At 42.8% G+C, this 23,110-nt stretch overlaps 8 protein-coding genes across 10 annotated transcripts; 4 read left to right on the plus strand and 4 right to left on the minus strand.

Moving 5' to 3' along the window:
- The first annotated feature begins 96 nt into the window (after positions 1 to 96).
- On the plus strand, positions 97 to 1,880 carry BCIN_14g05380 (hypothetical protein). The gene is made up of 2 exons (XM_001550180.2): positions 97 to 1,039; positions 1,128 to 1,880. Exons 1-2 carry the CDS (start codon positions 483 to 485, stop codon positions 1,690 to 1,692), a joined length of 1,122 nt encoding a protein of 373 aa, XP_001550230.1. The 5' UTR covers positions 97 to 482; the 3' UTR covers positions 1,693 to 1,880.
- Positions 1,881 to 4,005: 2,125 nt separating this feature from the next.
- BCIN_14g05390 (hypothetical protein) lies at positions 4,006 to 5,511 on the plus strand. The gene is made up of 2 exons (XM_001550182.2): positions 4,006 to 4,375; positions 4,531 to 5,511. The coding sequence occupies exons 1-2, from the start codon at positions 4,292 to 4,294 to the stop codon at positions 5,164 to 5,166; spliced, it is 720 nt and encodes a 239-aa protein (XP_001550232.1). The 5' UTR covers positions 4,006 to 4,291; the 3' UTR covers positions 5,167 to 5,511.
- Positions 5,512 to 5,523: 12 nt separating this feature from the next.
- On the minus strand, positions 5,524 to 7,965 carry BCIN_14g05400 (hypothetical protein). Its single transcript, XM_001550183.2, has 5 exons — positions 7,532 to 7,965; positions 7,258 to 7,475; positions 7,116 to 7,196; positions 6,998 to 7,065; positions 5,524 to 6,948 (listed from the first exon to the last, which is right to left on the minus strand). The coding sequence occupies exons 1-5, from the start codon at positions 7,620 to 7,622 to the stop codon at positions 5,934 to 5,936; spliced, it is 1,473 nt and encodes a 490-aa protein (XP_001550233.1). The 5' UTR covers positions 7,623 to 7,965; the 3' UTR covers positions 5,524 to 5,933.
- Positions 7,966 to 9,555: 1,590 nt separating this feature from the next.
- On the plus strand, positions 9,556 to 11,353 carry BCIN_14g05410 (hypothetical protein). Its single transcript, XM_024697305.1, has 2 exons — positions 9,556 to 10,078; positions 10,181 to 11,353. The coding sequence occupies exons 1-2, from the start codon at positions 9,836 to 9,838 to the stop codon at positions 10,940 to 10,942; spliced, it is 1,005 nt and encodes a 334-aa protein (XP_024553120.1). The 5' UTR covers positions 9,556 to 9,835; the 3' UTR covers positions 10,943 to 11,353.
- Positions 11,354 to 11,862: 509 nt separating this feature from the next.
- On the minus strand, positions 11,863 to 15,984 carry Bcprm1. Of its 2 annotated transcripts, none has more exons than XM_024697306.1 (3): positions 15,631 to 15,984; positions 14,937 to 15,569; positions 11,863 to 14,431 (listed from the first exon to the last, which is right to left on the minus strand). In XM_024697306.1, exon 3 carries the CDS (start codon positions 14,355 to 14,357, stop codon positions 12,063 to 12,065), a length of 2,295 nt encoding a protein of 764 aa, XP_024553122.1. In that variant the 5' UTR covers positions 14,358 to 14,431; positions 14,937 to 15,569; positions 15,631 to 15,984; the 3' UTR covers positions 11,863 to 12,062. The 2 variants fall into 2 exon arrangements, with proteins under 2 accessions (XP_024553122.1, XP_024553121.1); XM_024697307.1 differs by having other exon boundaries at positions 14,917 to 15,569.
- A 390-nt stretch (positions 15,985 to 16,374) lies between these two features.
- On the minus strand, positions 16,375 to 19,156 carry BCIN_14g05430 (hypothetical protein). Its single transcript, XM_024697308.1, has 7 exons — positions 18,603 to 19,156; positions 18,405 to 18,527; positions 18,274 to 18,354; positions 18,074 to 18,227; positions 17,911 to 18,023; positions 17,530 to 17,864; positions 16,375 to 17,482 (listed from the first exon to the last, which is right to left on the minus strand). The coding sequence occupies exons 1-7, from the start codon at positions 18,684 to 18,686 to the stop codon at positions 16,495 to 16,497; spliced, it is 1,878 nt and encodes a 625-aa protein (XP_024553123.1). The 5' UTR covers positions 18,687 to 19,156; the 3' UTR covers positions 16,375 to 16,494.
- Positions 19,157 to 19,257: 101 nt separating this feature from the next.
- On the plus strand, positions 19,258 to 20,475 carry Bcisa1. Its single transcript, XM_001550187.2, has 2 exons — positions 19,258 to 20,082; positions 20,151 to 20,475. Exons 1-2 carry the CDS (start codon positions 19,434 to 19,436, stop codon positions 20,237 to 20,239), a joined length of 738 nt encoding a protein of 245 aa, XP_001550237.1. The 5' UTR covers positions 19,258 to 19,433; the 3' UTR covers positions 20,240 to 20,475.
- On the minus strand, positions 20,469 to 21,721 carry BCIN_14g05450 (hypothetical protein). Of its 2 annotated transcripts, none has more exons than XM_001550188.2 (3): positions 21,265 to 21,721; positions 21,049 to 21,159; positions 20,469 to 20,820 (listed from the first exon to the last, which is right to left on the minus strand). In XM_001550188.2, exons 1-3 carry the CDS (start codon positions 21,580 to 21,582, stop codon positions 20,665 to 20,667), a joined length of 585 nt encoding a protein of 194 aa, XP_001550238.2. In that variant the 5' UTR covers positions 21,583 to 21,721; the 3' UTR covers positions 20,469 to 20,664. The 2 variants fall into 2 exon arrangements, with proteins under 2 accessions (XP_001550238.2, XP_024553124.1); XM_024697309.1 differs by having other exon boundaries at positions 21,046 to 21,159.
- Positions 21,722 to 23,110: the final 1,389 nt, after the last annotated feature.

Here is a 23,110-nt window from a genome sequence, read left to right on the forward strand (position 1 = left end):
CACTCTAAGATTCTTTAGTCACGGGACCAATCAAATTATAGAATTCTCAGCCCTCAATCCAGTTCCACTAAAACTCTAAAAATGGTCTCTCCACACGTTCGTCGCATCTCGCGTTCGCTTTCTTCACATACTAACTTCATCTCGCATTTTGATAGAATGATAACATTATCTGTCACCATGTTTGAAGGATTTTGCTCAGAAGGCTTGATTTGGATGGAGAATTCGGACAGAATGAATCGGATTTCTCCACTCATGTTGAATGTTTGAAGTCAGCAGCAGCGGGAAGAATTGGGTATAAGTATCTTTCATTGTATGCTCGTTTTGAGGATGGGCAATCATTTCTTAGCACATCTCTTTCTCATATCAGTCAGCTCTGGATACTAGGTACTTACTCGCAGATCCATACCGATTATCTCCGGCAAAATCGACATCTATCGCATCCGGAATCTCCAATCCTCTCCTCGCTCAGACGTCCTACTGCCATGTCTCCCTCAATAACTTCCCCCTTGAATTCCGCATTATGGCTGGATCGGGTTGGCAAGCTGGAAGTTAAATCTGCGCCCTATACGCTACCTATGAAGAATGAAATTGTTGTAAAGAATAGAGCAATTGCCATGAACCCGGCAGATTGGATCAAACAAGATATGGGTAGTTTTATGTTTCCTTGGGTGAGATATCCGTGCATTCTTGGATATGATATTTCTGGAGAAGTGGTTGAAATTGGCCCCGAAGTTACACGGTTTAAGGTTGGAGATCGTGTTGTGGGTACGGCAATGGGTCTCACGGAATCATCCAATACCCCCACGGAAAGTGCTTTTCAACTCTACACTGTCCTTTTGGATAATATGACTTCGCACATTCCTCGTACACTATCTTATGAGCAAGCTTGTGTTATTCCTTTGGGGCTTTCTTCCGCAGCTGCCGGGCTTTTCCAAAAGGACCAGTTGGCGCTAGAATTGCCATCATTGTCCCCAAAATTAACGGGGGAGACTGTACTTATCTGGGGTGGTTCAACTAGTGTTGGCATCAACGCTATACAGTAAGTCTCTCTTCTGCATATGTTACCTCATTCATTCCCTTCATTCCCTTCATCCTCTTCATGATCTCATGTTAACAATAAACCTCAGATTGGCCGTCGCAGCTGGTTACGAAGTCTTCTCTACCTCATCTCCCAAAAACTTCGATCTTTTAAAGAAACTCGGTGCAAGTCAAGTCTTTGATTACAATAGCAAAACTGCCATCCCTGATCTTATAAATGCATTCAAAGGCAAAACTACCGCCGGTGCAATGTCAATAGGACAAGGAGCCGCCGATGCATGCATGGATATACTCAATAAATGCAAAGGGAGGAAGTTCCTTTCTATGATTACTTACCCCGTATCATTTCCACCACCAAAAAGATTCGTACTTCCAAAAGTTGTATATACATTCGTTCCTTGGATAATTTCCAATCAAATTAAGAAAAGAATTAGAGGAATTGACAACAAATTCGTTGAAGGCTCAACTGTAGCAACGAATAGCGTAGGCAGGGCAATTTTTGTGGACTTTCTTTCCGACGCGTTGGAGAAAGGTGTTTTTGTTGCCGCTCCTGAGGCTATGGTTGTTGGGAATGGTTTGGAATCTATAGAAAAGGGATTGGAGATGCAAAGGAAAGGCGTTTCTGCCAGGAAAGTGGTAATATCGCTGTCATGAATAAGCATCTAAGAAAGTTCATCAGTTCATTAGTTTATATAGTTTCATCATCAATCTTATTCCTTCTTCTTCAGATTTTTCAGTTGCTTGTCTGGTTTCTACAAAAATTTATGTTATATATGGTCAAAGAGACGCATGTCAGACCATATAGCACGGAACGCACGTCACTAATCTTTTGGCCGACTATATGTATCTAGATCGAAAAGAAATGTGAGATGGAGAGGTAATAGTTCTCGAATGTTTTCACTAGAAAACTACTGTTGAAATCAGCTTGTGGCAGTGAACGCGGTTAAATTTACCAAAGGAACGCGGAGCCCAGAATGACATGACTTTGAGAAAACAGTTGACATGTCGCGAACATTGAAGCTCAGCCAGAGTTGCCTAAAGTCTTTGTAGACCGGTCATTTGGAGTTCGGGAGCCCATTAGAGACATTCATCCTGTATCGAGAGGGGATGTGTGGGCAGCTGGACCAAGTGAATTGAAATTAGAAACTCAACCTTCGAGATTCACCAATCCCCTCTTACAACATCAGACCGGTACCTGAAGATTGAAAGACATAAAACCTATCCTCATTCACAACTTCTGACTTTCGATCTTCCACTCGAGACATTAAACTTTGTCGTAGTCGATTCAACAAATTTCTCTATTTTCTTGCTATTTAGAAAGAACAACGAGAACTAACAGCCCATAAAGCAAATCAATCATCACAGATCATGACCAACAACTCCAAACCCAACCCCGCATAAGGCGAAACTCAAGAATCCCACTACCACCCGCAATACAACTGGCTTCCTCACTGGGCCTTGGACTCACAAAGCAAAAGGATAGCAACACATCGATATAACAAGATGTGGAATTCCAGACACTCTCACCTTGCGAGACAATATCCCGATGCTCCTCTCTACGGACCATTTTTAATGTACATCACCGATGAAGCCTCGTGGCGCGAAAGTATGTAAAATTAATTTCATACTATCTTTGATACGAACCCTAAAACGAATAGCTAGGCTAATACATACATCTTGGTGCTGACGGAGATATGAGACGAGAATATGATTCTGGATTTGCGAATGAGGAAGAAAGCAGTGGTGTTTTAGAAGCAAGAGCCAGAGATAGAGATAGAGACAGAGATGGATACCGCTCTTAGAGACCAAGACAAAATGAAGCTGGGCAGAAGTCACCAACAGCATCTGCTTACGACGTTAAAAGGCCAGACTGGCTTGAGAGAGGCTGTGCCCTCGAGCATCATCACATGATGATACAGGGAAGTATTGACTGGCGTTACTTGGGATGAGTACTACTCGATTCCCAAGCCACGAAAAAAGATTTGGTGGAAAGTGGTGATCTATCGGTTTCATTAATTTGTATAGATAGATAGGGCGGACAAAATCTCCATGGCACTCACTATTGTCCACCTCATGGCGGTGGTGTTCTAGCCAAGTAAGATATCTAATCATTCATTCTCAACCAATCATCATTCGAATCACAGAGACGACGAATCAAAGAAAAAAATCCTTAATTGCGACCATTCCACCGTCTCTCTTCACCATCTTTCGGTAGCAACACGATGGTGTAAGTTTGCCAACACCAAAAAGATGGCTGGGTGCATACCTAACCACGCCACGTGTGAATCACAGACTCCGCCAAGATGGCTGGCCAGAATTACCATCTTGAGGAGGTGCATCTTTTGTGTTTCAAGATTTTCTTCTTTTTGCAAAGGAGCCATGTCGAGAGAGGAAGGTTGAAAGGAAAAGGGGTCCGCAGTGAGGGAAATAGATGAAGCAAACGCGTGGTTGATAAGGTTACTGGAGGGATTACGATGATCGTGATGGATCCCACAACACAATACCGACTTACCGTCGCTGGGTGGGGATTCCTGTGGCGGGGCATCGATGGATTGATGAATGCCGCTGACACATGGGTGTTTGGATGATCCGGGAAAGATTGCCAAGATATCAAAATCCATACCAGAGCGAAGACTTCGTAGCTTCCTCGCGCCATGTAAATTTCCATAGTATCGAATCAATCCATCTTCATTTTTCCATCAAAGGAACATCACTCTCCGGGGGCTTTTTGCAACTATTCCAAATCGACCATTAGTTACGTGACGGCTGCCAATCGCACCGTCCTTCCAAGCAATCCTAACCTATCAAAGAAAACCCCTCAAAGGTAGGAACAATAGCCGGACCGTCAACCACCAAACTCAATTCGAGCTTCCTATTCCATACAAGAACATCGTCAATCTATATATAAGACCTGCATTATGATGGAACGGCAAGTGCTTCCCTGGTAAGAGTATTTCCCCGCAGCTAGTGCTAGGGTAGCTTTGGTGCTTCTGGAGAGTTTAAAAGGTCCCTGTTGCTGTTGTATTGCTGAAATTGCAATTTTGTCTTTGTGATAATTCCTTGATTGTCGTTCACGCTTTTTGATATACATTCTCATTCACTGTTATTCTGTTCAAGTGGTTGACTTCCGAGTTAACATAAAAGCTACGTTCTTTGAGATCAATTGATTGAAAGGTTGTCCTGATCAAACAATTTCATCCCAAAATAACAATAAGAATTATCTTGATTTCAGTACAATAAGATCATTTTCAAAATGAAGTTCTCAACCGCTTTCTCAATCGCCGGTACTTTTATCGCTGTATCGGCACAAAATTTCGGTGCTGAACCTGCTTGCGCTGTACGTTTCACTTACACCTCCTCCTCCCTCCATCCACACCCGACACTGCCAACCTATTTTCTCTTCTCTTCTCCTCTTTCGATCCCACTCCCTCTTCGCTTTCCACCTCCCGTTCTCTCAATTTACTTCTCATCCCACTAATCCACCTACTCCAGATCCCATGCCTCCAAAGCGCCGTTTCCGTCGCCGGCTGCGGAGCCAACGATCAAGCTTGCCAATGCGGCACCGCGCAAGCCGCAATCCAAACGGCTGCAACACCCTGCATCATCTCCGCCTGTGATTCCGCCGATCTTGCTTCTGCCGCTAGCGTGGGCTTTGCTCTCTGCTCGGCATATAGTGCTACTGCTGTCACTGGAAGTGTTACAACCCAAGCCATTACATCTGAGAATCCTGGAGGTCTTGCGAGTTCGACTGGAGATGCAAGCGCTACAGGAAGTGCATTGAGCTCTAGCAATCCAGGTGGTATTATCACTCTAACCGGCACCAGCTTAACGTCTACTGCAAGTAGTGTATCGGGAAGCATGACTGGTACTGCATTGACATCATCGAATCCTGGAGGAGCGATCAGTTCAGCTATTTCTTCGGCATCGAGCTCGATCAGTTCAGTTATTTCCTCGGCATCCAGCTCAGCCAGCGCAGCTGTTTCTTCAGCGTCAAGCTCGGCAACCAGATCTGCTTCTTCATCTGCAAGTTCACCTACTTCGGCTACAACAAACGCAGCGCCTACTATGGGTGTTCAGATGGTGGGAGGATTAATGGGTGCGGTTTTGGGTGTCGTTGCTGTCTTGTAGGGTTTATGTCGAATACAAAGAAGAATAATTTGCAGGGATGGAGAATTGGACGCTTCAGATGTGAAAGTTTGCTACGCTATAATGAAATAAGTTGGTCAGTATTTTAGGGTGGCTATTCAATAAAATCAATGAATGAATGGATTAATCTTTCGATGAAATGTTCCGATATCTTCTAGAGTCGACGATACTTTTTGATGCAGATTGGACATGTCGGACATAGTTTCTAGGCCATCGAAAGCGTAACATAAAGAACATCTCAAGATTTATAGTTTCACCTGTTTACTTGACTTCACATTTCACCTCATACCACATAGATACAATCACCATGTCATGTCATGTCATTCATTCAAAAGCGCATAAAGATTTATGTAATTTCATAGTATTGTATTCTCGCCAACTATCGAAGAAAGCAACATGTGTCTTCCTCAATTCATACCAACTGTATGATATAACACTACAAATGAATATTCATCCAACCCAAAGCAAAGCTCGCAAAAAATTGTGTATCCCGCGAAATCTTTCCAAAGGCCGTCCAAAACATCAACTTAAAAAGGAAAGAAATATCAAATAGCACAAGCAACTTTTCAGCCCGCCATTTTGTTTCGATAAATGAAGTATCCGTGAGGGAGATTTCAATCATCTTTGAACCAAGATCTAGGAAGATTTCAACTACTTTCCTTTAGATCCACCTTGTCTGGGAAGAATTCAGCTACCCCCTAACAGACTAGATGTGGTTCAAATTAGATATCATCTCATCCTCTCTCCATTTACGCGGAAACGTCATTTCTAGCCTTCTTAGCTTGACTTTCAGCAGCCTCATCCAACTTGCGCTTCTCGGGAACACCAGCAATCTCAGCTTCCTTCTTGGCCAACAAAATCTTCTCCTCTTCAGTCATGTTTGGCAAAAGCTCAACAGCCTTACCAGTCTTGGTTTGCCTGTGGAAAGCACGGATAATTGAATCGGCATCATCAACTGCGATGGATCGAATATCGGCAAGAGCCTTGATCTTAGCGGTACACTCTTTGTATTGCTCATCGGACATCTCGATGTTCAATTGGTTGGCACGAGACTTAATAGCGTTCCATCCAGTAAGTCTAGATGCGAAGTGAACGTATCTGGTCATACCGAAATCGGCTGGGTTGATGATTTCGTAGGTAGATGGGTTGTTGAGGATAGCCTTGGCATGAATACCAGCCTTGTGGGTGAAAGCACTGAAACCAGTAATGTAGTTGTTGAAAGGAATGTTAACCTCAACAGCTTGTGCAACCAAGTCTTCAATGTCCTTGAGCTTGTGAAGCTTGTACTTGCCCATGACGTATTCACGATCTGCGACAATCATACGAGCCATCAATCCACCAAGAGGGGTGATACCGTTTCTCTCACCAATACCCAAAACGGAGGTATCGATGTGGGTAGCACCAGCCTCCAAAGCGCAGTATGCGTTTGCGATAGCGCAACCAGTATCATTGTGGAAATGTGTTTCGATATCACAGCTAACGACACCACGAAGGGTTCTGATCAAATCGTAAACTTGTCTTGGTGAAGCGCATCCAACGGTATCAGCAATACCAACACGGTTAACACCAATCTTGTCAACAGTGGAGTAGATGGAGAGGAGATCGACGAGGTTTGATCGGAAAGAATCTTCGGAGGAAAATCTGATTTCGATGCCGTGCGACTTGACGAATTCGATAACTTCAATTGCGGTGTTCTTGATGTAGGTCATATCCTTTCCGTGGGAATGTTCCATGAGATAAGATGAGGTTCCGATAACGACATCACTAAGACATGTTAGAGGAGACAATTCTGCGAGGGAATAATCAAACTTACACTCCATCAACACCGGTTTGTACTGCGATTCTTGCATCATCCATATGACATCTAATGTGAGTAAGAATCTATGAGAATTAGTATGAATTTCAGTGTGCGGAGACAGAATGGTACGAACCTTAGCCTTCAATCCCAACTTGCAAATAGCTTCACAATCAGCTCTTGATTGTTCTGAAGCAGCTGGTGAAGTCAATTCGATCTGCAAAGTTTGCATTAGTAAAATATACTTGATGGAATTCTATGAATGGCAATTGACTCACGTAGTCGACACCGAAGTCATCCAAAGCCTTGGCAATTTCAATCTTCTTCTCGGTATCAAAGAAGGCATTGGCGAATTGTTCACCTTCTCTCAAAGTACTTTCGATGATCTTGAAACTTGAGATATTGCTGAGGAAATCACCGACTGGTTGATATGGGTTATCTCTCTTTGCTGGATGTGGGTTCTTCTTGGTCTCAATGGCTGTGTATCCTGGGTGAGCTGGAATTGATGAGTTAGCATTGTTGTAGGCGTGAGAGACGGAGGATTATGCGCACCACCGTTTGATCCATTGGAAGTAGTGCCATTGCCATTAGCATGAGCGGCGATAGTTTCTAAAGCCTGCTCTGGCTCACAGGAAGGACACATTGCGAAGTTATCGAGGTGTTTTTGGTTGTTGTTGATTGAGATTGGGGAGGGAAGAGAAAGACTGTAGAATCGTGCGTGTGGTTGATTCTTTCAAAGGAATTGAATTCTTCTTCTTGTTCTTCTTAAGATGGATAGAATATGGCTAGACAATGAAGAATTATGTGCAGATGGAAAAACAAAGTTGGTAATGTTCAATTGATATGATAATAAAGTGAATTGATTCAAACAGGAGAGAGAAGAAAGAAAAATTCTCATGTACCGAAGAGAAGGTATTTATGCTTTCCAAGGAAAATCTTTCGAATGAGGTATGACTCTGAGTCTGACTCTGACGCTCTTCTTTTTCTTTTTTTGTTGGTGAATTGGGAGGTGTGTGGGGTTATGCAGATGCATATTTGCTGCATAAAAGATTTTGCAGATTCGCCAGTGAAGAGCGAAATCGGACCACTAGATTTTCATTCGTTAGTAACGGTTAACTGTCATCACGTGCGATAAGCTTCAACCCTTTCTTCATGACGATGGATGTTGCATAAAATGATGCATTGGGAAAGTCGGTGAAGTCGGTGAAGTCGGTGAATGCTTCGATGCTCGAATGTTCAAGATTGTCACTTCATCACTCTACAGTGTATGAAGATGAAGCTGCACGAAGCCAAGTACAGTACAAGTGCAGTACAAGTACAGTCTTGAAATTGAAATCGTTGTTGACCAGAAACCTCCTTTACATTACATTGCATTCCATTTTGGTGCAATCTTGATGGCGACAAGAAAAATATATGTCGTCCTACCTTCTCTTTCTCTTACTGACATATCACACTGCACGATACTTCTCTTCCCAGCTCTGTACCTCAACCAAAAGCCATTGGAGCGTTGTGATTGGCAGTGAAAGCTTGTCGGGGCCTAGCTTCCACTTGATGGGAGCTGACGATATCCCAACTCATTAGACGGCGCTCTCTCGAGGTGACAGACCAAAGTGCTGGTAGTTCCTTGCGTTACCAGGTCCCAGTGTTACCAGGTCCCAGTCCCATCGTCCACATCGGAAAACTTTTGCCAACAGATCGAGTTGATAACAATTATCGTCTCAGCTAGCCACAATCGTATGCGGATTCATTTGACAATGGCCGATTCACCCCTCTTTCGCCTATCCCTCGCGACCAACTATACCTCAAATTACACTCGATTCGATGTGCATCGTACTGTCTTTCTCTCAGAGTTTGTGATTCTTCCCATGTCAAGTCTAACGCAACTTGATACCTCATTAGGTCTCCCACAGTCCATTTCAGATGGCTCACACAAGAGGTGAGGAGATAACTAATCGCTAGTGTATGTGTATGTATTAATCAATTTCCATGGCATAAGAAAGCACAGCCGATCCTCTTAGCTTCAACATTCAATTTTATTTGACGGAGAGGAGAGGGGAGACAAGAGAGACATGTGAATTGAAACTCTTCAGTCCGTTGAATGTCTGCTGTATTTGACATAAAATTGTGGTTGGAAAATTGTTTGAATCCTTTTGACGTAATGTCCAGAGTTGGGTCCAGGTACGAGTGGCTTGTCAATGATAAAGCCAAGCCAAATTACAAAACAAAAAGCAAGCGCTTCTAATCTTCAAGAAAGACACTTCCATTCTAAATTTAAGCGCCTCTAGTCTTTTTACACTTCGGATGAGGCTTGAGAAGTCTTCAGGGAAAGATGGTAATGATAGTTCCATGGCGTTTTATATCTTTTTGAATCCTCCTTCTGCTCCATCATAATCAGCCTTGCACTAAGATAAACAATCCTCACCAATAGCATATACGATCTATCTATATTTGTTGATATGATGCGATCATGAACGATTTAACCTTAAAAATTGGATCTTGTAGGGCCAAGCCGAATAGTCTTCATTCAACTCTACGATGGAACCAATCACAGTTATCAAGCTGCTTACATCATTGCTGACATAATTATTTTTGTCGGTATTATTGGCATGGCCGTGTTGCTGTCGTATGCCTCGCAACCAAAATAGTCCGTAATGCCGACATTTATAATCTTTACAAAATTGCACTGCCTGATGTTGGAAATATTAAAGGCATCTGGGAGCCTCTCAAGTTCAAAATGTCAAGCTTCAATCATCTTCCAAACCATTCTCATCCCTTTTCATTCTCGTTTCTTTAGCTCAAAGTCACTTCTATTGCTACCACCCCTTCTTTAGCCTTCACTTCAACGCCGATATCAAAATGTCAAATTTAACTCATTCGGATGGCCATGGCACTGGTTATGGTAATGCGACTTTACTCATGAATCCACATTTATGTACACTTGATACTTGTGATCTTTCCTTGTCAAGTTTCGAGTATCGACCAACCGTAGTTGGAAATGCCATATACGCCGGTTTATTCGGGTTACTCTGCATTGGACAATTGGGTCTAGGGATCAAGTTCAAAACGTGGGGTTATATGATTGCTATCATTCTTGGATTGGTATGTGCTTCACTTGTCAATAACCCCTCAACAGTTTAATCGAAAATGGATATAAATGCAAACGAAGTTTAAGAGTACTAGACTAACTTTCTCGCTCATTAGCTTCTCGAAGTCATCGGTTACATTGCCAGAATTCTTATTCACAACTCTCCTTTCGATAACGATTATTTCCTGATGTATCTCATCTGTCTCACTATCGCCCCTGCTTTCCTCACTGCAGGAATATACCTTTGTCTATCTCGAATCGTCATTGTTTACGGCCAAGAAATATCTCGCTTCAGACCAGGAACATATACCATCATCTTCTGTACCTGTGATATTATATCCCTCGTGCTCCAAGCCACTGGTGGTGCCATCGCTTCACTTGCCGATACACAGGACCAAAGCGATTTGGGCAAAAATATCATGTTAGCAGGTCTCGGTTTCCAAGTCTTTTCTCTCATTCTCTTCGTTATCCTCTGTGCCGATTTCGCATGGAGAGTTCGCTGCGCAAAAGGATCTTGGAATGCTCGCTATATCGATCTTCTTTCTTCCACCCTTTTTAATTCTTTCCTTGGCGCACTTTGCCTTGCGACAATTACAATCCTTATTCGTTCCATCTACAGATGTGTGGAATTATCGGGCGGCTTCAATGGCCCTCTTTTCGTTGGTCATGAGGTGGAATTCATGATTTTGGAAGGTGTGATGATTTCTGCTGCGACTATAGGACTCACGCTATTGCATCCTGGAATTGCAATGAAAGGTGCGTGGGCGGAAGCAAACTTTAAGTTTAGGAGTAAGAACCAGGGATTGGAACCTTTGAAGAGGGTGAGCGTTGGAAGTGATATTGAAATGGAGGATGGGAAGATGTTTGCAAGAGAGTGAGAGGGTGAATGGGCAAATGGGTAATTGGGTAAATGGGTGGATGTGTGGATGGAGGGGCTTGATGAAAATGATACCTTTTCTTTTTCTTGTGGTTCACGATCTCCCTTTCGGGGAGCGAAGAAAGAATTTCATTTGTTTCTGCCTTTTAGGGAGTTAAAAGAATGGGGCGGTGGTAACATAGGAGTCTTACAGCATTTACCGCGGTACATGCATGTTGTCCTGCCTCCAATATTCATATTATATATAGATTACAATTAGATACCATTTTCTTAGTCTTTTCATATTCGAGTCCGTCATCCACACTCTCTATTTACTAAAATACCTGTTCAGAGCTGCAGTTGTTGCAATTTTATATATTCCTGCATTTATCGTTCACTGATGAAGAGTAATTAACAATAATTAGAATATGCAAGCAAGTATGTTCACACCAGCCAGCTAAGAGCCCACAGAGCGTATCTTCGAGCGGGTGAGAACCTCTACTTCTCTCAACTTTTTCGCTCTGCCATAGTTGGACGATCTATATGATTTTCTAGGACTAGAGCTACGTACGAATTGATAATCGTTTCAAGATGTATGTATACTCAATTTATATCTATTACTTATTCGAATTTCTTCGATTAATAGAAAGGGGATTATAATTAATATCTCCAGTAATTCAAACACTATGGTTTAGTAGTCATCAGATAGGTAGTTCAAATTGTTTCCTTTATCAATCGTGTTAATGATGGATAGTTCGTGTAGACGTTTGCTCGATATATGTAATTTCACGTAGGGCACAATGTATTTCTCAACAACAGCTGAAAGTCAATAATTCGAAAAAGACGGGATGGTTGGAATGACATGTACCATACCGATTACTTGTCAGTTTTCCTCAGAAATAAAGCATCACAGTTTAATTGATTCAGTGGAAAATTTCTCAGTAGACACGTGTGCGTGTGTGGATTTCAGGCGAAATTAAAATTACTCTATACAAATCTCTAAACATATCAATCCGCCAAGGCCTCCCTTTTCATTCAACCCGTTGTCTCTCTAATGCGTATCCATTTATCCATATGCTATGCCTATGTATGTAATAATCATATCTATCATAAAGTCGTTTCCCGTTTGAAAGACCCAGCTTTCAAATTCTTCTCGGCGGTACTCCCCATCCCGATGATTTCTCATCTCCCCCTTCCAAATGTCCATAACTACTAGTAGCTCTCCTCTGCATATCATCCGCTTCCCACAATTCTCGAGACTTCTCATCTCTAACCCATGGTCCTCTATTGGTATTAACTCTCCCTGCAGGAACCACTCCCAATCGCTCTGTCGGGGCAATTGATGCTTCATATGTTGGCGCCGGTGCACCATTATACGGAAGATCATCTGCAGCACCATCACCTCCTCCAAATGGCATTCGCGTTATCGGATCCCCACCCGCTCTCATATGTTCTTGATGCCAACCATCGTTTCCACTGGTACCAAATTTCTCTCGTGAAATCTCTGGCAGGTGTTGATTAGGAGCTTCGACATCGGTATTGCGGTAAAGAGGGGTCGGTGCTGAGCCACCTTCGCCTCGAGATTTATCTCTTCCACACATGCCAATTATAACATGGACTAACCCAATGAGAACAATGACGAAATAAATAGCAACGAGTGCAGTAGAAATAAGAGCTTCTTGCCTAATAACTGCTTCTAATTTCTTTCCCACCTTCACTACTGCGTTTGTAATTTCATCTGTAGTACTTGTAGCAGGGTTAGCGAGGAAATTGTCGTCTGCGGTTGTATTCGAGAGAGAGGCAGCCGCGCCGAGTGAAAAGACGTCTGGTTGGAATTCAGGGAATTCTACATGAGCGTTATCACTAACCCATGTGAGACCTTTTTCGATGCCCGCGATTTTGAGTCCAACCAAACATTCAAAGACACCCATGATAGGTTTGTAGAGGATGGTACCACCAAATGTGACATTGAGAGCTTTGGTCATCTCATCAGTGAAAACATTCAAGGTCTCATTGATAGCTCCCGTTGTCGTATTAACCCATCCAAAAACATTGTCATTGATTTCCGTGTTCGTGTTATTGATGACGGAATTGGCCCCTAAAGCCCAAGATTCGGATGCGTTATTCAAAGCTTTGACGACATGTTCTGCAAAGTCTCCAACTTCTGCTGTAAGCGCTGGGATTTCTTTTTCGAGGGTTTTTAAGACGATGAATTGACAAAGACAGGTAAAAAGACCTGCCAACCCAAGAGCCAAAACAAAAAGTGCTGGGATAGATGTAGCATATGCGATGAACCATCTTGCCAAGATTTGATTCTTCTGACCCTTGAACCTCCTTGACAATTTGAGACCGAATTGTGAAGTATAAGGACGATGAGCTTGATAGAGAATATCCATCTCATTAGTATAGCTTCGACTTTTTAGTAAGGCGGCTTGTATTTGCATAACGCGCCAACCCCAGATTTCGCGGAAAGCCATGGGAATACAGGCAAGAATAGCAGCGATGACAAGAACGATAAGGATAATTTTCTTGGCGGTATCGAGGGTTTTGACGAGACCGACGAAGAAATCTTGGATGGCGGTGTTGTCGGAACAAAATGTCAGGGATTTTTTTTGAGGAACTGGAAAGACTGAATCATCAAACTTGTAAGCGATCATTGACTCATTCACGAGTTTCTTAACCTCTTCGAATGGAAGTTTGATGATGTTATCCGTGAAGTTTTGGACTTGCTCGAATGTTGGAAGGGATGCGTTGAGTTTGGCGAGATCGGCATCCATGGTTGTGGGATCGATTTGAATGGAATTGAGTTTGTTTATCTCACTACTCAAGTCAATTGTTGGCGGTGAAGTACTGCTTCCAAAGATGCCACCGATATTGATCTTTGACAAGAAGCCATTGAGGTCATCTTCGAATGATTTGAGTCCAGATGACATGTCGCCGGTGATGGTATCGATAGACTTGTTCATGAATGCACCAACATCTTCGATCATTTGTATAGCGACTTGGAGACTACCAGTGATAGCCAAAGTGATGAGACACATATATGTTGAGGTCATCATATGAATGACGAAGAGAACAATTTCTTCGACGCCAGTGAGACTCATGTAAAGCATTTGCATCATACCATTAACAGCCTTTGTAATACCAGCAGCGGCCATACTGTTAACACCTTGAGAGAGATAGTGAGGCATAGAAGCCATGGCACTTCCGACATTTTCAACACTACTACAGGCTGATAATGCTTCGGTCTTGGCTGATGCGACATCTCCTTTGATACCGGCCAAAGAAATAAGGAGCCGAACAATAATAAGTAGTAGGAGAACTGTCCATCTGTTGATCCATGTCTGTGATAGGCGTGCTCGAAGACCGAGGTATGGTGTGTAGTAGTCATCAGCAGGTGCGGCGTTGATGTTTCGATTGACACCGTAAGGATGCATCTCGTGGCCGCTGTTGATGGAAGAATCGTTGGAGGGGGCGTGAGAATGTTGGATCTTCTGAGAAGCTATGTAGCCTTTAAAAGCATCCATCTTAGCAATCTATCTTGTATCGGATTACCTCCAGGGTAAAAATTCGTCTTGGGAGCTTGCAGTGATGCAGTGTAGTCTATGCAATCTATGCAGGCTGATGGTCGAGTTGATCTTTGAGTGAAAGCAAAGTTCCAGGGATTAAAAGGAAACCCAAAGTCTTAGAAGGGGTTGAATGTCTTGTATGAAGTACAAAAGTCGACTTGACTACGGAACCTTAAGGTTGTGGTGAAGAATGATATTGTGAATAATTAATGAGTGTATTAAGGAGTCACAATAGAGAACCTTGCTCTATTGTTTCTATTGATGATTTCCGAAGCAGTCCGAAGCGAGAAAATAATTATATTGTTGTAATGACAATAGAGAAAAAGAAAAATGTAAAGTGAATAATTCTTGACAGGACAAAGGGGGAAAGAAAGGAGAGGAAGAATGGGCAATTTGGCGAGGACGTATACTTAATACAAGAACGTACAAAGAAGACACACAACTCACGAGTACCACGAGCATCAACCAAACAAACTATTTTGAGAATCAAGAAGTTGAAACAAAGAATAATGGCAAATGATGCTTTGTTTCGGATTCACAATTAGATTAGTTGTTGTGATCATTCGTTGACCCGCTGGAGATTTCGAAGAGCAATGTTTGATATCTGGTTCGTCCTCCGTGATTGTGTTTTCCTTGGTAGAAGCGTGATCCGAAATGAGGGGGTTGACTGGGGTGAATTAGGCGCCTCTCCTCGTCAAACGTCTAATGACCAGTAGATTGAGAGTTCACTGTATGACTGATGCAATAGTGAAGATTTGGAGAAAGAAATTAGGTAAAACTAATGACTTCCAAAATAACTCTGGTGGATACAATTTTGGTGAGGTGGTTGTTCCAGCTCTTGTGATACTTCCAAAGGATTGGTATCTATTGACTGCTTAGATCTTCTTCTTTCCCCGTAAAGCTTCGATTTCGTTATTGCTGGTGACGATCGATACTGGTGTTATTGATTTGCAATGTATAGATATCCTTGAATTCCAGAATAATGAATCTTGATCATAGACCTTGACAGAATGAAGTTGTCTATGCAATGAAAAGTTACCTCTCTGATGACATGAAGGTTCCTTCTCCATTTGTGACATACTATATCAGTACTATCAGTACATGTACTCATGGTATTGTCGCTCGAACCCTCTTGCAGTACCTCGTCATTTGCCATTTATCGTGTGAAGTAGCGACTTTGCAAGCCAGAAACTCGGCCACCCAATGACCACATCTTCCTGAGGTCCAAAGTAAATCAGAGACATCCTGAAGAGAGTATCCTAAGACAGACCACAGCAAAGACCTCTTTCTTTCGTATCCTCAAACCTCTTCGTACAATGCAAGCGATGAATACATGTCGCTGAGTCCTCTAAACCTCAAAGGATGCAACGATATCCAGTGAAGACCAAAAGATAGAACGAATGGTTGTCCAAAGCGACAAATCAAATCTTCCAGAACTCGTGACCCTTCATTTTTAGCCTGGAGACGCTAAAACAATATTGCATGAAACCCTACCGATAGTCAAGCCCAGCCATATCCAATCACTTCATGGTTACACATCTGAGCAGAGCACAGTTATAGTATACGTTTGGGTAGAGAATAGCAGACGTCGGATATTCGTATTTACCATCAATACGAGTACCGATGCAAGGAACACTCAAAAATCAAACTGACCAATCGATTCATCAACTTTCCATCTTTGGACCACATTGTCAATCCTCATTGGTTTGAAGTACCCCCTCGTTTAGCGCTGTGCCATAAATTGTGGATTGGTTTGACCTCTTCATCCTATTCACCACGGCATTGGGCGTTTAGAAGGACCATGGAAAGATGCAGTCAGCTACGGTACTTCTCATGCGATACATATGCATACGCATGCCTGTTATGGGGCAGGTCTAAGTTTGGGTGGCCAGAAACTTTAATTGAAGGTATCATTCTGCTAAGGTTTTGATAATTAAAAGTACATGGGTATACACAAGGTAAAATCGTTGAATTAATATACAATCCGTGGTATCTTCCCTCAAGATTAAATTTCACTAACAAGAACTTTGACATCTGCCACAGCCGTCCTAGCCATCTTCTTCAAGAATGTCTTCTCATCCGCTTCTCTATATTTTTCCCATCCATCCAGTCCCTCTTTAGCTTGAATGCTCAACGTTTCGTATCCTTGCTTGATTACCCCCGCAACTTGCGCGCTCGTAAGATGTTTCCTCTTTCCAGTTGATCCATCCGTAAGTAATTGGTTATAGTGTGTAGTGACACTGATCAATGTATCTATTGAACTCTTTGGTCGTTTCCCAAGATTGTAATTATCTCGGAATTTCACCAGTACCTCCCCAGTTTCTACCAATTTGTAAAACAAGTCGTCGTATGCCGCGGGACTGGGCAAGAATGCTTCTCCGGCAGATAATGATAACGCAATGAGGTTGACCAGGTCATCAAGAAGTATTTCAATGTTAAGGAGGTTCTTCAGATCCGTTGTATAAGTGGTAAGGAATCGCACGAGTGCAAGTAGGGATCGGAAAAGTTCAGACCAGTGGTACGTGAGGCGTGTTCGAGATCGTGAAAGGTGTGAAATGATTCGTAAGATGATGCCCACACATAGAATATAGAGATCCACGTCTAGTCTCTTTCGAAGATTATGATTTATAGCATCAATCGCAACATCCAACATATAAGCAGCAAAGATTCTATCGGCGCGAACCAAAGGTAAAAATGGTTGTCTTTGTCGGCATAATCGGACGGGCATTTTGCTTTCCTCGCTGCATATCTTTTTGCATAGTACTTGATCTTCGATCAGTATGCGGAGAACGATAAGGTTGGTACGTGCATAGAAACCGGTTCGGGAGGATAGGTGTGCATGTTGAAGTATGTATGAGGTATATGATAGATAGGCACTGAGAGGGTGTTCGACTCCTTTCTCCACGGGTATCGATACTAAATTAAAGCAAAATAGCTTGTTCGCATGCGCAAAATCGTATGTAGCCAGCAGAACAGCGGCTTCGCTGCCAGGTCTACAAAACTGTCAGTATGATTCAACATAAGCTCCGTCTTGACCTACAATTTCGAGAACATTTCCTTTGCAACATCTGGATCAAGGGCTGGAGCCGTTGGTTTAGAACCAGGGGCAATTGCTCCCAACCCTAACATACTCAAGGTACTCCCAATTGACCATACTTCCGGTATATCATCTTGAATCGCAATATATTTAGCCCTGGATGTCGTACATGTATGGCCCACCGAGCGAATTATTTTTTGTATAGTTCCTTCATTAACAAAATCATCAAGTCGTAATCTGTAAGGGTTCTGAAATTCGAATTTGTTGTAATTAACTAAAAGTCCTAGAAGAGTAAATGGTTCGAAGGTGAGTGAAGTGGTATCTGAATCTTGAATGAACTAGAAACGTCAGTTTGGTTGAGATGCGCGGAAAGGGACGTCATACTTTCATAAGAGAAGGGAAAAGGTCCCGATGCGTGAAATAAGAAAGTAAACTAGTTTGATATGCGCCCGATGTAACTGATAATGCTGCTTCAATAGCTTTCCGACGTATATCCACTGGGCAAAATGTCAGTAATGTCTCCCCGATTTCTGAGTGGTGTGCCTACAATTCCTCCCTGTTCGAATTGTGACGTCTAATGCAGCAACAAAATCTGTGAATATCCCATCTACATGATCTAGACCTGCAAGAACGCTTATTATATCCGAACTTGGGTTTGTATATTTCTTTGAAAGGACGGCTGCTAAGAAGGCTGTGATGGTCTAAAATTGTCAGCCTTGTCAAACAAACCAAGGGGCATCATCGTACATCAAGCGCATGTGCATCTGCTGGGTGATTTCCTGCCTTTATACATCCTACTGCCCTTGAGAACAATTGCCTAGTTTGTATCTACCACAATCAGCATTGGCTCATATGTATTTCCCTGGGTTCCCTCATACCTGAAGATGCAGCAAGCCGTCTGCACTTAATTGATTTAGAATAGTTTGCAATGTGGCTTTATTTGGTCGCAACAGAAAGAATTCCTTCCAAAAGCCTTCCGATTTGTCAGGGTCGTCTTCATCCTATGTGTTCATCAGCATGAGCATAATGCGACACGGCGCTATATGAAATGATGCGCAACATCGCTCCGAACCCACCTTGAATAGAGCCTCGTACAACTCTACAATCTTTTGTTGGAATACTTCAGGACGAGCTTGTTGAGTAAGAGGAGATGGCTCCATACTTCATGGCAGCAATTGATATATCCTCAATTCAAAGGGGGGAAAGGAGAGACTGTAGAGTATGAAGGGTTCGAGGACGTTTTTCCTTGTGTCGCAAATGATGGAATATCTTTAATTAAAATTATTATGGATGTGCTCTGGCCTTACCTCCTTACGTAGTCACAAAGCCCCAGATTTAGGAACGGGTTATGGATTATGTGGTAGCTTCCTTAGCCGGCGGCCGATAAGTGTGAGGCGCTAATCGTCAAGGGGAGTAGCGCGCTTTCGATCGCCTCGGTGGCTTCTCATTGGACGTTCACACTTTCTTTGTCAGTCTTCGGAAGAGCTATTTGAAATTCAAGTGTTTGGGGGACAGTCCACCGGTGGCCTATCAAATCCCTTCCAAATTCCTTGACTGGGAGTCTCATCAGTCGTTCTCATTTTGGTCAGCCTCAATGAACCTTTGTCATGCCATATAACCAATGTGTCATCTGTGATTCACCTGTTCTGTGTACGGTCTTGTACTGCTTACAATAGATCCATTGCCATTGGTTCGCTAGAACGATAATCCGACTCCGACCTGAGCCGAACTGAACTTTGTGTGAGCCCATGATTTCTAAGAACAAGCTAGGTAGAAACTTAAAAGATACTAAGAATACTACAAATGTGATTAACAACCCTTCGCACAACATCTCAAAACCTTTAATCCATTTTCATTCAACCTAATACTTCGACTTCAATATATCGATAGTCAGACCTGCCTTCAAGATGTCTTTACAAAGAGCGGTCGCTCCTCTGACATCATCAGCGCCCATCATCTTCAGATTTGCCTCATCACAATCGTCAGCCCCTCTACGACAATGTTCACCTATCATTCGCCAATTCTCTTCTTCGCGAGTTACAGGCGCCGAGGCAAAACGCAAGATGCAAACCAGTACCTGGCAAACATATACTCTCTCTACCCCTCCGCCACCGCCACCAGCCCGTGAAGCCGCTGTTCCGGAAACGTCCATCACCGGAGGCATTCCACAAGTTCACGATACTCGTCCACCTTCGATCAGTGTCACCGAAGCGGAAGCCCAAAAGTCAAAGCCTGTAAAGAAGAGGCGTCATTTCAACTTTGTTCCTCTTAAGAAGACCATTACCCTCTCCCCACGAGCCGTCGAAGTCTTGCGCGATTTGAGCAACCAACCTGAGGCGAAACTCATCAAGATCAGTGTCGCAAACCGTGGATGTAGTGGATCGGCATATGATTTGAAATATGTTGAGAAAGGTGCCCTCAGCGATATTGTTCATGAGCAAGATGGTGTCAAAGTTCTCATTGATCCAACCGCACAACTCAAGATTATTGGCAGCACAATGGATTGGGTTGAGGACAGACTCAGCGCAAAGTTCGTTTTTGATAATCCAAATATCGGTAAGCTCCACTATACTTTTCATTCAATGTTATCTCCTCTGTTGAGCATCCCGACTAATAATGCACAGACAAATCTTGTGGATGTGGTGAATCATTCATGACGAAAGATGAATCAGCAGCACGAGAAGCAGAAAAGAAAGCTTCCAAGGGCTTATAATTGATGATACGATAGATACGACAGTATTCTGATTTGTGATGTAATGGGCATAAGCATGGGCATGCATTGGATGGCGTTTAGTTGGCGTTGGAGGGAACCGGTCTGCGTATAAGCACGCTCCGGTGGCATACTTTTTCGGATTGGCAATTAGGGACAGTGATACCTCACAGGCAGGATAGACTTTGCATATAGTTGTACAGCATACCGATACTTAATGCAAACAAAGTTTTATGACACTAATAGATTTGTCGAATGTTTCTTCAGTACTCTTTTTCTCTCTAATAGTCTTTAGCACTATTGATCTCTTCTGTCTGAATTCTTCTGTTTTGATAATTGGTATTATATCACGTTTTCATTACCATCATCCTAAGCACCCCGATCCCACCCATCCCATCAATCGACTTCCACAACCCTACCTCCGCTCTCTAGAAAACACCCATCTCATAATCAACAACTCTAACATTCTGCACTATCCCTCCCGCTTTCTTCGCAAATTCTAGATGAGCTGGGTCTTCATTCACGTAGTAATCTCGATCGGCGGAGGAAGCAAAATGAAACACGAAGCCACGAGAGAAGCCGCCCTTGGAGGAGGAGGGGTGTTAGCGAGGGGATGCCCGGATAATATTTAGGAATGCGGAGTGAGAAGAGGCAAGAAGAAAAAGAGAAAGAAATGGAGTCGGGAAAATTAATAATGATCAGATGAGTGAGAGAGAAGGTATCTAGGAGAAACCCTGGATTGTGTGCAACGGTGATGGTGATCATAATGATGGATAGGGGGAGAGAGTATAAGAGGCAGGGTGTAACACTACTTGATGGCCCTCTGGCGAATTATCCCTCCCGCCAGAAGATTCTAGGATATACGGTTTATGGGACTCTGGATGTATGCACAGAGTTGGGAGCGAGAGCATGTGTTTGCATAACTTTTGTTTTCCGCTTGGTTAGTTGATGTTCGCTCGGATGGGATGTCATGTTACTTATGATTGAATGAGGCGTGGCGGGGTCGGTGAAGGGGGGGATAATCATACATCGTCAATTTGGTCTTTGTGAGTGTTTGGTTTGAATTGGAAGAGGACTATGTGGACGAGAACCATTGTTGCGGTGGGATTGTAATTTAGATGTAGACTGTGATGGTGATGGTGATGGTGAGGAAGAGGGGGGAGTTTTGGAAGTAGGAAAGGGGATTGGGGGTATGAGTGTATTTCGGGATATTGATATTGATACGTCGGCGCTTTGGAGGGGTTAGTGGAGTTGGGGGATTGGAATAGGATTGGTTGGTGCGAGGAGATTAGTAAGGGGGGATAAAGTGGAGTACCGGTGGGTAGATAAGTATGGTGATGTGACATTTATTTATAGCCGAATTGTTCGCATGTCGAAGGAGGTCGCATGAGATCATTTCGGACGGCTATACAAGAGTAGCTTGGACAGACAGACGTTGGTTGTGCCATGGTTCAAATTGAGATGATTTACAGTCAATTCCCTCCCTGTTTAACTTTGCACAGCACTCACATGATTGATCATTGGTCTTTTCTACCACTGCTTCCATTACTACAAAGCTTCATTTTATTAGACTTGATCATTTGCGATACCCCTTCTCTTTTGGTTCCATACTCCAACTCTCGGATCCAAACTGGATCTATCATCCCATTGCTTCCGAAGTAAATCAAAAATCTAAACAGGTTTGGCGACGTCTGATTCTCACTCGGAAAATTGTCTTTTGATTCCAGCAAATCGTTTTAGGCTTTCAGTGCAGGCCAATACACTTGTTTTGAATTCAACACACGCAGAGAGCTCTTGTAAGCTTTTACTGAAAGATTTATAATGTTAAGGTGTTCAAGACCGAGACCTAGAAAATAGAATAGTGTAGCAGCATTTATATGATGATCTACAAAGTAGTCCTCAGATGCTAGATGCACAAATTGAATTCCACGAAAGTTGTGAATCGATAGAAATTCTAATTAGGCTTGCACTTGAGATGAGCCGTTTGTATGTTCGGGAGATGGCAATGGTAAACTATCTGAAGGGTACGAGTAATTCAGCCGCATGGCTTGTTTGTCCAACTTTTGGTAAAAGGTTCAGGATAACAATCGTAACCAAGACAGACTGGGACTACAAATCGGTTGCAATTCAAGATCCACTGATAATTGATCAATGTATCAATACAAATTAATATTCGAAATCCTATTTACTAGTGGGTATGAAGCTACAAAAGATATAATATTGAAAGAACATACTTAATATACATAATGAACTCAAAGACATGAACGCCCCCCTCCCCTCCCTCCTCTCCTTTCCTCTTCCACATAACATAAAACGACAATCGATTCACTTTTCTATTCTATCAATCTAACCACCTGACAAAATCGCACACAAGCCATCAACTCAAGATTTGTAGTTCTTACCGAAACGTATTTTAATTTTCGACAATGTCGTCATATCTCATTTTCCATAATTCGAGGGAGGGTTTCCCAACTCAAGAACATCACCACAGAAAGTCTAGACATTCATAAATTTCCTAGCCGGGTCACCAACAGCAAGCAATAGTTGCCATTGTAATCTTACAGAATTGGCACTGGAATGGTCACATAGCTATGATTTGTAGATGTGATGACAATGAGAATGAGAATGAGAATGCTGTAGAAGAAATTCTGGATTGAAAGCGAGAGTTCACCAAGCAGACGCACTATGCAACTACCACTGCAGGAGAAAGACATGACACGACAGGAGAAAAAAGGGGTGACTGAGCAAGCTTTCGAATAAAGTGAAGAGGGGGAATATTGCATAACATCTTATCTTAGCAAGAGGATGTCATGACAGGAAACACGCAAGCAAAAGTTATGCTCTCTTGTCCCAACCCCCAAAATAGTGCGGACC

Source organism: Botrytis cinerea, chromosome 14, assembly GCF_000143535.2.
Source record: "Botrytis cinerea B05.10 chromosome 14, complete sequence".
In the NCBI taxonomy this organism is placed as follows: domain Eukaryota; kingdom Fungi; phylum Ascomycota; class Leotiomycetes; order Helotiales; family Sclerotiniaceae; genus Botrytis; species Botrytis cinerea.

Coding starts and splice junctions, on each gene's coding strand:
- BCIN_14g05390 (XM_001550182.2), top strand. CDS start 4,292: ATGAAGTTCTCAACCGCTTTCTCAATCGCCGGTACTTTTATCGCTGTA. Junction 4,376..4,530: donor GTGCTGAACCTGCTTGCGCT/GTACGTTTCACT, acceptor CACCTACTCCAG/ATCCCATGCCTCCAAAGCGC.
- Bcprm1 (XM_024697306.1), bottom strand. CDS start 14,357: ATGCATCCTTACGGTGTCAATCGAAACATCAACGCCGCACCTGCTGAT.
- BCIN_14g05430 (XM_024697308.1), bottom strand. CDS start 18,686: ATGGAGCCATCTCCTCTTACTCAACAAGCTCGTCCTGAAGTATTCCAA. Junction 18,528..18,602: donor TGTACGAGGCTCTATTCAAG/GTGGGTTCGGAG, acceptor ATGAACACATAG/GATGAAGACGACCCTGACAA. Junction 17,865..17,910: donor TTTTCCCTTCTCTTATGAAA/GTATGACGTCCC, acceptor TGACGTTTCTAG/TTCATTCAAGATTCAGATAC.
- BCIN_14g05410 (XM_024697305.1), top strand. CDS start 9,836: ATGTCAAATTTAACTCATTCGGATGGCCATGGCACTGGTTATGGTAAT. Junction 10,079..10,180: donor TTGCTATCATTCTTGGATTG/GTATGTGCTTCA, acceptor CTCGCTCATTAG/CTTCTCGAAGTCATCGGTTA.
- BCIN_14g05380 (XM_001550180.2), top strand. CDS start 483: ATGTCTCCCTCAATAACTTCCCCCTTGAATTCCGCATTATGGCTGGAT. Junction 1,040..1,127: donor GTTGGCATCAACGCTATACA/GTAAGTCTCTCT, acceptor AATAAACCTCAG/ATTGGCCGTCGCAGCTGGTT.
- Bcisa1 (XM_001550187.2), top strand. CDS start 19,434: ATGTCTTTACAAAGAGCGGTCGCTCCTCTGACATCATCAGCGCCCATC. Junction 20,083..20,150: donor TTTTGATAATCCAAATATCG/GTAAGCTCCACT, acceptor AATAATGCACAG/ACAAATCTTGTGGATGTGGT.
- BCIN_14g05400 (XM_001550183.2), bottom strand. CDS start 7,622: ATGTGTCCTTCCTGTGAGCCAGAGCAGGCTTTAGAAACTATCGCCGCT. Junction 7,476..7,531: donor TTCCAATGGATCAAACGGTG/GTGCGCATAATC, acceptor CATCAATTCCAG/CTCACCCAGGATACACAGCC. Junction 6,949..6,997: donor CAAACCGGTGTTGATGGAGT/GTAAGTTTGATT, acceptor AACATGTCTTAG/TGATGTCGTTATCGGAACCT.
- BCIN_14g05450 (XM_024697309.1), bottom strand. CDS start 21,582: ATGTCACATCACCATACTTATCTACCCACCGGTACTCCACTTTATCCC. Junction 21,160..21,264: donor ACAAAGACCAAATTGACGAT/GTATGATTATCC, acceptor GGAAAACAAAAG/TTATGCAAACACATGCTCTC. Junction 20,821..21,045: donor CGCCAGAGGGCCATCAAGTA/GTGTTACACCCT, acceptor TCCTCCTCCAAG/GGCGGCTTCTCTCGTGGCTT.